The 12127-nt window shown below is 46.5% G+C and overlaps 1 protein-coding gene across 2 annotated transcripts in view; it reads left to right on the forward strand.

Annotated features, from left to right (window-relative positions):
* The window catches only part of BFSP1 (beaded filament structural protein 1), a 51461-nt gene extending 40941 nt beyond the window's left edge, over nt 1–10520 (forward strand). Inside the window, exons 4-8 of one of the 2 annotated variants that reach the window (XM_068153408.1) lie at nt 760–852; nt 3029–3136; nt 5224–5444; nt 7326–7411; nt 9141–10519. In XM_068153408.1, coding sequence (XP_068009509.1) covers nt 760–852; nt 3029–3136; nt 5224–5444; nt 7326–7411; nt 9141–10087 — 1455 coding nt within the window. In that variant the 3' untranslated portion in view covers nt 10088–10519. Of the gene's footprint in view, nt 1–759; nt 853–3028; nt 3137–5223; nt 5445–7325; nt 7412–9140 lie in introns of both variants that reach the window. The other variant, XM_068153406.1, reaches the window with a different exon arrangement.
* Nucleotides 10521–12127: the final 1607 nt, after the last annotated feature.

A 12127-nucleotide genomic window follows, 5' to 3' on the forward strand; every position in this document is an offset into this window, starting at 1 on the left:
TTTACCCTCAGAGTACAGAATCACTGTGATCAGATCTGGTGTCCCCAGCATAAGAAAGACATTGAACTGTTGGAGCAGGTCTAGAGGAGGCCAGACAGATGATCAGAAGGCTGGAACACCTTCCTTATGGGGACAGGCTGAGCGAGTTGGGGCTGTTCAGCCTGGAGAAGAGACAGCTCTGGGAAGATCTTATAACAGCCTTACAGGCCCTGAAGAGGGGGCCTAATAAGAGCTTGTTGTGGTAGGATGAGAGAAGGAATGGACTGAAGCTTGACTGGATATTAGGAAGAAATTCTTTCCAGTGATGGCAGTGAGACACTGAGACACTGGAAGAGGTAGCCCAGGGATGTGGTGGGTGCTACCTTCCTGGAGGTGTTCGAGGCCAGGTTGGATGAGGCTTTGAGCAACCTGGTCTCGTGGAAGGTGTTCCTGCCCATGGCAGAGGGGTGGGAGCTAGATGATCTTTAAGGTTCATTCTAACCCAAATCATTCTATGGTTTTATGATTCTCCATGATCTGTTCCAGTGGCAAACTCCAGTGAATTCTGTAACATACCTTCAGTATCACAAAACTGTTAGCATGCACTCACTCGAAATCAGGTCTAAACCCACATTTCGAAACAAAGTCTGAACATAAGGTGGACTTTGATATGCTGAAAGAAGTAAATATCTAGGAATAAGCCCCAGGAGTGGGGCACATTGAAGGGAGCACCTTGCTATGGCATTTTCTGATGAGAATGTTTTTTTGACTTCACCACAGAACCTTATGGAAATCCAAACCTACGTCAATGTTCTGCAGCAGATCATCCAGACAACCCCTCGTGTGTCCCCTATCACCACTGGCATATGTGAGGTAAGCGTTGCTGTTGGTAAATACAGGCTGCTCTAAAGTAAGAAAGTGACAGCATTTACTCTTAAAGCATCCCCTATCCTTCAACTCCTGCTTCAAGGTTAGATGGAAACTGAAAACATTGCTCTGTGAAGGAACACTGAGAGAATTGGGTTTGTTCAGCCTTGAGATGGTACATAACCATGCACCAGTACACAAAGGACAGCTATCATGAAGAGGAAGACTCCCTTTTTACAGTGAGTCCCATGGTAAAGGCAAGGCACAATGGGTACAAGTTGTTACTGAGAAGATTCAGACTGGATGCCAGAAGAAATTTTTTCACCGTTTGAACTATTAGACACCGGAATAACCTCCCAAGGGAGGTGGTAGATTCCCCTACATTAGACAGTTTCAAGGCCCAGCTTGCCAGGGTGCTGGGCTACCTCATTTAAATTGTATTCTTACCCTGAAAGGTTGGACTAGATGATCCTTGGGGTGCCTTCTAACATGGTATTCTATGAATACCACACTTCTGTCCATCTATACCACAGTTTGCACCTGTCTTTAACATCAGAGAATCACAGAATGCCAAGTTAGGGACCCCAGGGATCTTCTGGTCCAACCTGTCTAGGTCATAGTAGAGTTGAAATGAGCTGGCCCTGCACCCTGTCAAGCTGAGATGTAAACCTGTCCAATGTAGGGACAATCCACTACTTCCCCTGGGAGATGATTCTAATGCCTAACTGTTCTCATGGGGAATCATTTTCTTCTGGAGTCTAATTGGCATCTCCCTGGGAGCAACTTGTACCCATTGCCCCTTGTCTTTCCCATTTAAACTATGTTCTTACCCCGAAAGGTTGGAATAGATAATCCTTGGGGTGCCTTCAAACCTGGCATTCTGTGATTCTCTGAATCACAGAATCACTAAGGTTGGAAGAGACCTCAAAGATCATCAAGTCCAACCTGTCACCACAGACCCCATGACTAAACCATGGCACCAAGTGCCATGTCCAGTCCCCTCTTGAATGCCTCCAGGGATGGTGACTCCACCACCACCCTGGGCAGCCCATTCCAATGACTAATGACTCTCTCAGTGAAGAACTTTCTCCTCACCTTGAGCCTAAACTTCCCCTGGTGCAGCTTGAGACTGTGTCCTCTTTCTCTGGTACTGGTTGCTTGAGAGAAGAGACTAACTCCCTCCTGGCTACAACCACCCTTCAGGTAGTTGTAGACTCCTAAAACTCCCACTCCAAAGTTAGATGGAAACAGCAACAACTGTGGGGAAGTACTGAATACTGAATGTGGGAGAAAAAAAAGGGAAGAGAACTTTTTCTCTGTGGGGACAGGCTGAGCAAGTTTGGGCTCTTCAGCCTGGAGGAGAGAAGGCTCTGGGGTGACCTTACAATGGCCTTTCAGTACCTGAAGTGGGCTACTGGAGAGGTGGGAATGGACTTTTTTCAAAGGCTTGTAGTGATAGGATGAGAGTGAATAGATTCAACCTGGACAAGTGTGGATTTAGACTGGATATTAGGCAGAAATTCTTTACAGTGAGACACCAGAACATGTTGCCCAAGGACTGCCTAGAAGCGTTCAAGGCTGGGCTGGATAAGGTCTTGAGCAACCTGATCTAGTGGAAGGAGTCCCTGCCTATGAGCAGTGGGGTTGGAATTAGATGATCTTTAAGGTTCCTTCCAACTGAAACCATTCTATGACTCTATGAAAACTGGAATGATCAGGAGAGAAGAGATTGTGTTAGGTGTGCTTCAGCATAGGTACTAGCCCCCAAAATGGCTGGTTCAAAGGAAGGAGTTATGCTACTCAATATGAGTATTGCAGAGAAAGGAAATCTTGTCCTGAAGGGACAAAGTGTGGTGGATGTTTGTAATATTGCTACAGCCTAGATGAGAACTTGGTGATTCCCACCAATATGATTGGCAATCTCAAGAACATTTATTGTCTGGCAGAAGATATGAATGGTTTTATCTCTAGGGTCTGATTTCAGCATAAGCTGTACATCCACATCAGACACTTTATATTCTTAAAGCCATGCCAGAGGTTTACTTGAGGTTTACCCACATCTTTTGTCTTTTGTAACTTTCTCTTTGTCTCTGCTGTGTATTTCCAAGGGTGGAATTTCTTTTGGGTCTTTTTAAGAGAGTGAAACATACTTTCCTGTTTTGTTTTGTTTTCTTCCAACCAGGAAAAACTGATCACAGAGAGGAGGATCCCTGTTCTCCAGAGCCAGCTGGAGGAATACAAGAGCATTCTCTGCCAGCTACAGGCTCAGAAATACAAACTGCAGACAGAGGTACTGCCATCTCTAGCCATATACACAACCATGATGCTCATGAGCTACTCTTTTTATGATCATGTGGTAAAACCTAAGTGGCTGTAACAAGATCTTGTGAACTCCTCTCACTTGGAGGTTTATTTTCTCTTCAGCTTCTAATTTTTTTCTTCAGGTGTTCCTACCAACCCAAACCCTTCTATGATTCCAGGGTGTTTGCCAGTGGCAAGTCTACCTTCACACAGTTTCTTAATGCATAGGAGTGGAGAATGACCACCTTATGCACTCCCCAGCACAGCATCCTTTGTGGCTTGAGTTGTCCATCCAGGGTGAGGAGGGTGGCATACTGGCATAAAACACCTTCTGGTGGGGTTTCTGGCTTCTCTGGACAGCCATAGCAGCAGCTCTTAACTTCCTGAGCATAATTTCTTTCACTAGGGCACTCAGGGACTTTGCTACTGCATGTCTCTTGCTCTCTTTCTCATGCCTGATGCTCTGGTGTTTCCATGCAAGATACATGTCCTCTAGAAAGGTCAAGAATCAATACAGTGATAAGGGATCTCCCTTAGGAATCAATATAGAAAACAGGGAAGAAAATAAACTGTCTGCTGGCAGACAGAGAGGGGCACTCCTTGGGGAATTAATCGTGCTGCTTTCAAAGCTAACTCTTCATGTCCCCTTTAAAAAGAGTTTATTAACTCATTCTTGTGCCTTGGTTAAAAGAATAAAAGGACTTTCTGAGTGGAGGCTGCTGAGATGATTGCTCATGATGGTGAAGTCTGGTTATGATGATTGAGCAGCCCTTGAGCCCCTTTGATTTCCTGTTTCTGGATTTGATAACCGTATTGCTGAGAGGTTATGGAACCCACCCCACGAGCACTAAACACTAAAGTGTTCTGTGGAACTGGTTAGTCCACTTAGACACTGCAACGTAACCAAACTAATGCAAAGGGACTTAGCTCCTAAATTTAGGCTCTTAAAAGGTTTCTGAAGTTCTTCTTCTGTAACATACAGAAACAAATCAATTATTCAAAAAAAATAAGATCCATTAGACAGTTATTGACCTATTAGCTTTTTTTGTGAGTCCATTTCTTTATAAGCTCTTTCAAAAGAAGAAGAAGAAGAAAATAAAAGAACCACAAAACAACCCAAGTGGGAAAGAAACTATAATAAACAGCCAAAAAGAGTAGAAGAAAGTGAGAACAGAATCACTCTCTCAGATATCCCACCTGTAATTCCTGCTCCTTATTTTCCCTTGATGTTTATTGCCAGTGGTTGACGTGCTCTCCTGCAATTGGAGCTGAAGCTTTACTGTACAGGAGTTAATTTTTATCCCTAAAGTGAAAAAGCTGAACAATTTAATTCAAAAGGGAAGAGTTCATTAAAAAAAAAAAGCGGGGGGGAAGACAAAATATTGAAAAGATCCATTCAAAGTCCATGTAAAGATGGGGAAAATGTTTTTCACTGAGAGTGATGGAACACCGGAACAGTCATCCCAGGGGTGTTGTGGAGTCTTCTCCTCTGGAGTTATTCAAAACCCACCTGGATGAGTTTCCTGTGTGACCTACTCTAGGTGATTCTGCTCTGGCAGGGGAGTTGGACTAGATGATGTTTCCAGGTCCCTTCCAGCCCCTAATATTCTGTGATTCTCCACTTAAGGTTGCTTCAGTGATAGATCTGTGGACCATACAGAAGGAAGAACAGGTTTTATCCAGGCATCTTTTCTGAGCTAAGCACTTATGCTCTCCCTCATAAGATGCTGCCTGCTCTGCCAAGGCTGTTTCCTGAGCTGTGGGTCATGCAGTGAGATGTCAGCCAGCCTTGTGTGTCTGGCAAAGGGGACACTGCTCAGCTGTTCCCTTGGTCCATGCTGGTCTTATCATACTTATTGCTGAACAGAAACCTTAGGAAGGATGAGGGGTTGGTGAGGGAGTTACTGGTTTTGAATAACTGAACAAGTACAGTGAAGCTGCCACTGAGTTTCAGCAGTGCAGCCTCACCCACTGCAACAGAACACGTCTTGCCTTTAATTATTCCTTGAAATATGGGGATGCTGCATACTGGGTACTCCAGAGCTGCCTCTTTCACCCACCAATTCTGTTTGCCAGACAACCATGCTGGAGCAAGCCATCAAAAACACGCAGGAGAGCTACGATGACGAAATTCAGCTTTACAATGAGCAAATTGAAAACCTTAGGAAGGGGATAGAGGAGGCTGAGAGGACCTTGGAGAAGTACACCACCGACTGCCGGCAGCTGGTGATCTACCAGCAGTCCCTGGAGAACGAGCTGGAGCGCTACAAGCGCATCATCGAGAACGAGGACAGCCGGTAAGGGCACAGGTCTGGACTCTCCTAGGGGGGCTTCTAAGCTTTTATCTCCTCTGAAAAGTGTAGGTTTAAAAGCAGTTAATCCTCCCTAAACCATGGCTGTTTCACACCTTTCACTGCTAGATATCCAGGGAGAGGGATTGAAAGAGATGCAAAATCTGGTCAGGCCTTTGATAAGCTCCTCTCCCCTCTGCACTGATGCTGCAACAATATGTGGGAAGGAAGGAGACTGTATGGAAAGGAGGAGCTCACAATGGCTAACTTTTTCCTTGGCAAAGTGATTTGAGCACCCATTCTGCTGTCCAAGTGCTGGTGAAGTTTGCTGGGGATTTTCAGGCAGGTTGGCCTTGAAGGGCTTTAGACAGGGAAAACGTCCTCTAAAGCGAAGCATTCTTCACAGGCAAAATGGTGGGGAAAGGGGGAGTGGGGGGTGGGGGCTGGGGTTGGAAATAAGAGATTCCCAGGAAACACGCTCGAACGTGTCCAGAGAAGGGCCATGAGGATGATCAGAGGGCTGGAGCACCTCTCCTATAAGGACAGGTTGAGAGAGTTGGGATTGTTCAGTTTGGAAAAGAGAAGAGTCTGAGGAGACCTTTTTGTGGCCTTCCGGTATTTGAAGGGAGCCTACAAGAAAGCTGGGGAGGGATTTCTGAGGTTGTCTTAGTGGTGATAGGACTAGGGGGAATGGGTCTAAGTTAGAAGAGGGGAGATTTAGATTAGACACTAGGAAGTAGTTCTTCACTGTGAGGGTGGTGAGACACTGGCACAGGTTGCCCAGGGAGGTGGCAGAAGCCTCATCCCTGGAGATTTTTAAGGCCAGATTGGATGTGGCTCTGGGCCACCTGCTCTAGTGAGAGGGGTCCCTGCCCATGACAGGGGGGCTGGAACTAGATGATCCTTGGGGTCCCTTCCAACTCTGACAATTCTGTATGTGATTTGGGTTGTGTTCAAGCCTACAAAGGAGCATTGGCTCCCTCTAATGTCAACCATCAGCCTTGCACGAGAAACGGAGCCAGGCTTTCACAGCAGCAGCCCTGCCCAAGCAGACGCAACAGAGCCAGTCCTCTGAGTGCCTAAACTGCTGCTCTGAGCTGTCCAGAAAACGCAGGGGAAGAACACCCAGAAACAGTCACTGCCACATGTGGGGAACCAGTACGTCATCCATTTTCAGTGTCTCATTTTTAGACACTGAGCTCTGGTTAGGAGTATCTGGGCAGTGTAATTCTCAGCACAAAACCCAAAATGTGCCTCTCTTGCATATCCTCACAAGGTGTGCATCCTCCTTGCAGACCAAATGCTCTCTCAAATTCTGGCAGAGCAGACTGGAAAGGCCACAGATTTAGTGACTCATCTGCCTAGAGGTCAGACTCTGAGTTTTAATTTTTAATCCCTAATACCATTGACTCCTCAAATAAGGAAGACTGCTCAGTTTCCTTCTTGCCCTTCTGAAGTCAGGCACCTGCAGATAATGTTGTAATGGCCTCCAAATTTCAGATTTGACAGACCAACATGTACAGCTCTTGCTGACCTCTGGTAGGTACAGATTGGCTCTTTGCCTATCCAAAATCTTCCCATCCTTTCAAAGTGCTGTGCTAAATTACTCAATCTGTTGCTATGGGTTTTAATTACCATCGTACTTCACCTAATGGAGCATCCCAGGTCTCCTGCTGGTGTTTCCACCAGCTTAACTCTTGTGAAGGTGCTGTGGCTGTGTTCATTTTCCCCATTACAAGAAACAAGGCTCCTGCTATCCTCTTTGATTCCATCCCATCACAGAGAGAGACATTTCTTTAACCTCCATGCTTCATTTTGCACAATTTCACTTGCTCTTGATAGAAATGGGGGGGGAGAGGTCTGACTGATGCACGTCTTCTCTGGCAGGTTAAACTCTGCTATAGCAGGAACTCCAGTCACACTCTTCACGCAGATCTATAGACCTGTCCAGCCTCAAGCTTCGAGGGGAAGAGGTAAACCTGTGACATGTCTTCCTGTGTCTGTCAAGAGCAGCATCATTGTATTTTAAGCTGTTTTCCCATTTGCCTTCCATATGAACACCAGCCATGACAGCAGCTTGACTCCAGGCTTGCTAAGTAAATGCTGTGATTTCAGCTTACCTCCACTGGCTTTGGGAGGAGCTGGAAAAGCCCCAGACCATAAGTCAGAATTTCTCTGCTAATTTCTTCAATCTACTACTTAGTCCAATCAACAGGCATCTGAAACTATGGAAAGAGCTGGGGGGGGGGTTTGTGCTGACTTGTTGCAAGTCATTGATCCATGCTTTAGTCACATGCAAGGAGTATCAGGGCATCTTGAGGGCTGCAGGCAGAGGATGTTTGTGGGGGTCCTCTTTATGTCCCATGTCTGACTTCCTCTGAATGGTGTTTCCTCCATGTTGTACAACTGCTTGTTAGCATTAGGATGCTTGGGAACCCAGTGACAGGTAAATGGCCAGGACTGAATGAGGAAGGAAGGCTGCCCTTAGCAGAGGGGACTTGGTTTATGGAAAGGTTCTGTAGGTACTGCCGTACAGGGTAACTTACTGTACTGTGACTTACATATCCAAGGCTCACTGGGGGTTTATGAATAACAAACTGCCCTGAGAACAGAGGTAAGCTTCAAATGAGGCTTTGGGTTTTTTGTGTGTGTAGCTGTAATTTTTCTAACTGCTCTGTGAACTCTAGCATTTTTTTGGTGAAATAGGTCCATCCTGCCTGAGGTCAGATCTTCAGCAGATGAAAATAGCTACTGTCCTGCAAAGTGTTGTTTTACACCTGCTGAGGGTTTGGCCTGTCTCTAGCCACACATTTGCTTCCCTCCTACCTGTGACATGGGACAACACAGCTGACTTGGGGTGTGTTCCCATAATCCCTAGTGCCAACTGCTGCCTCCTCTGCTCTAGCTGACCATGCCCTGGGAATCAGTGGTCATGCTGCTGCTCCTGCTGAGCTGGTGCTGGGGCTGTGGCCACTGACTGCTCAGGAGATGGGAAGCATACCCTGTGGGCAGAGCTTCCCTCTGCACAGGCCACAGCTCACACCAGTGTTTGAGTGGTGCAAAAATGCTGCTCCTCAGCACTGCCCTGCTTAGCTCTGTTCCAAATCGCTGCTCCCTTCTGAAGAACCACCCTGCATCTGCCCATATCCAGTGTTGCTGTGAGGTACCTGGCTCACTCTTAGGCTCTCCAGGACACAAAGGTCCCAGTGGTGAGCACCCCCTTTCTTATCAGGCCTTGACCATTCACCCAGCAGTGCTGCATTCAGTGGGAAATTTCTTAATAGAGTTTTGGGTTATTTTTTTTCCCCCCTCCCCAGACCCTTGTGGGAGGTGTCAAAGCCAGTCAATGCTAACTATTAGCATTTAGTCCTGCCTCCAAGCTGTGACTATAACTTTGGACACCTGCCTTCATTCTGTGCCATGACACCTGGGAGGAAGGTACTGAGCATTAGTGCAGACCTGATGGGTGGAGGTTTTGTGCAGCTGCCTCTTTTACACCACGTGGTTGTCCTGCAGCCTCAGGGGCTGTTGGCTAAGGGGCCTATGCACATATGCACAAGAAGAGGCTGTTGAATGCACAGACAGAAGCTGTGCTCATTGCTGCTGCTGCATTCAGCTCTCCACCTGCAGCAGCGAGGCTGAGGCAGCGCCAGCATTTGTTCAGCCCTGTTTGTTGTTTGCTTTGTTTTGATGTTTCCTTAGATATCACCCAGGCTGTGCAAGACATTGCCAGCGTGAAACCCAGGCAAAAAGCTCTGACAAAGAAAATTGCCAGGAAAAAGGAGTTGATGTCAAAAGACATAACTGATGGTCACTCACCTGAAAGAATGTATGAAAGAACTCTGGAAGGTTTTGACCAAGATCATCTGGAGTTTGGGCATGAAGGCTCAGTCACATGTGAACCTGACCAGGAAGGATTAGAACTTGATGAAAAGGAAATAGGCCCAGAAGATGTACCTGATGGAGCCCAGATAAGTAAAGCCTTTGATAAATTGTGTAACATTGTGAGGGGGAAAATAAGAGTCTACAAGAGACCGGAGGCTAAACCTGATGCCCATCCCAAAGGGCGTTATGTGCTGGTAACAGGGGAGGAAAGCTATGAAGAACCTTGCGTCTTGGCCCCCTCCATCCCAACAGGGGGAGGCATCATAGTTTCCACCAGCAATGGGAAGGTGATGAATGGTGGTGATGTGGAGCCCATACCGGAGCTGCCAGAACCTGCTGAACCATCAGAAAAAGAGAAAGGCGATATCTGTGAAAGGAGAGAAGAGTTTGAATTCCAAGATAGACAGAAAGAGGAAGAGAGAGAATACATGCTTGAATGGGGGAAAAAAGCAAGAGGGAAAATGGAACAAATCACAAAGTATCCAGAGATCTCTGAGCCTGAGACAGTTCCTTCCCCTGGTCTGATAAGCCCAACTGAGCCAGGAGTCCTCCGAGAGACAGAATACGAGCGAGAAGACAGGCAGGGCCTTTTGTTCAGGGAAGCAGGCTTGCCTGGCTCCATGAGCTATGAGAAGGTGGAGGTGGTGGAGTCCATCGAGAAGTTTTCAGATGACAGAATTCAGACGTACGAAGAGACAGCGATGATCGTGGAGACGATGATAGAGAAGACAAGCAAGAAGAAACCAGGTGACAAAGGCTCTTAAGTGACACCCCCTGCCCCTCCTGGATAGTCAACCTGTCTGGCTTAGTTATTAACTGTTTTCTTTTTCCTTTCTGACCGAATGATACAGTAGTGAGATTTTTGCTGTTTGGTTGGAACAGATTGATACCTTGAGGGCAGTTCTGTCTGATGTAGGCTCACCTCTGGTGCAATGACCATTAGAGTGCTCCAGGGCAACAAGTAATAGGCACTTCTTATGCGACTGATTTTCATGATTAGGATGAGTTGAAAGCAACTATTATTACAGAGCTGCCTGGCTTTCCACGATATCTGAGACAGATCTGTGTATTCCTCTGCTGCTCCTAGAGCTGCCCTACGATTTCCCATCTCTCAGACACCTGCAAATGTTAACTTGTGACCTCTGGTTCATTTAATAAAAGTTTTGCCTTCCACCGAAGATACCAACTGTGGGTTTGTGTTGCCTTTGCTGCTGACTAATAGCCCCCACACCTAAATGTCAACTGAGTGTGTAGGAGTTTTCCAGGAGAAGGGCTGGAGACCTCTTCAGTAACCTATTCCAAATCTCTCCTATTGATGGTCTTTAACTAGAAATGAGCTTGGCAGACCTTTGCTTTTTGGACCTAAAGCCAAACTCTGCATATTTGAAATGAGCTCCAGCTGTGTCTCTTCTCAGACTACAACTTGAAATGCCACCAAAGTGGGAGATAACCCTTAGAAAAGATACTAAAGGCATTATTTATCCTTCACCTACACAGCTACAGTGTTTGTGAATGCCAACAAGCATCTGAGCAGACTGCAGCCAGCACTTCTTGTTTTCTTATTCAGCATTTATTTCCTCAGACTGTAGTGTTTTACAGCTTAGTACTGCCACAGGATCCTGATGCAGCCTGGTCAGCTGCCGTCCCATGCCTCTCCACAGAGTTGCTGAAACAAGCAGTGCCTTTCCCCATCCTCATGCAAAAAGAAACACTTCTGTGACAGCCTCTTGCAGCTTCCAGGAACCTCTAAGTAAGAAAAAGCCATAAACAAGCAAAAAAACCCCATAACACCCAAACAAAACAACCCAACAAACCAAAACCAAAAAACCCACCAACCCTTTACTTGTGTCTGTGCAAATACTGAGCATTTGTTAAAGTGCTGATGCACTTAGGCTTCAGCTTGACTTCAGGTATACAAATAATTCCACTAAAACCAAGTATATCCTGACCTGCTTTACTAGGTTGGACTTTACAGGGTCTTTCTCCCACCTTATTCCAGTTCTCGGTGTTTGCGTTTTAGCTTTTGGCATTGTTATACCTTTCCTTTCTGGCTGATCCAGAGGGCTGGAGCACCTCTCCTATGAAGTCAGGCTGAGAGAGTTGGGCTTGTTCAGCCCAGAGAAGAGAAGGCTCTGGGAAGACCTTATAGCAGCATTTCAATGTCTGAAGAAAACTCAGCAGCCATGGTTTACAAGGGCTTGTGGCACTAGAACAAGAGGCAATGCTTTTAGCTTACAGAAGGGCAGCTTTAGATTGGACATTAGGAAGAAGCTAAGAGGGTGGTGGAACACTGGAAGACACTGCCCAAGGGAGGCCCCATCCCTAGAGACATTCAAGGTCAGTCTTGCTGTGGCTGTGATGTAGTTGGGGATGTCCCTGCTTAGTGCAGGGAGGTTGGACTAGACGACCTCTAGAGGCCCCTTTCAACAGGTGCATTCTAAGACTCTGATTAGTGCCATCAGCTGTGAAGGAGGAGGGGGCTAGACACCATTTGAACAGATGAGCCTCAGCTGCAGCACTGCCTTCTCACAGGACTCAAGGCTTTTCTTCAACACTGTGGTGGTATTTTCCATGACTGAGTTCCAATGCAAGTGTCAGCTACTGTGACTGTTTTGCCTGGCAAAGTGGCACCCGCTCTTCTGACAGGTGACCCACAGTGTCTCATTTTTTATTCAGGATTGCTTTATTGACGCTGTTGGACTGACATGCCTGTGGGAGCTGATGCCAGCCACGGCTGAAGCAGGTGTGTGCTGCTGCTCAGTTTAATTTATTAATGGTGTAAATAACCACAGAAGAGGGATTTG

This window comes from Melanerpes formicivorus, unplaced genomic scaffold (assembly GCF_026170545.1).
Source record: "Melanerpes formicivorus ecotype bairdi unplaced genomic scaffold, bMelFor1.0.p_v2 SCAF_25, whole genome shotgun sequence".
Classification (NCBI taxonomy): Eukaryota; Metazoa; Chordata; class Aves; order Piciformes; family Picidae; genus Melanerpes; species Melanerpes formicivorus.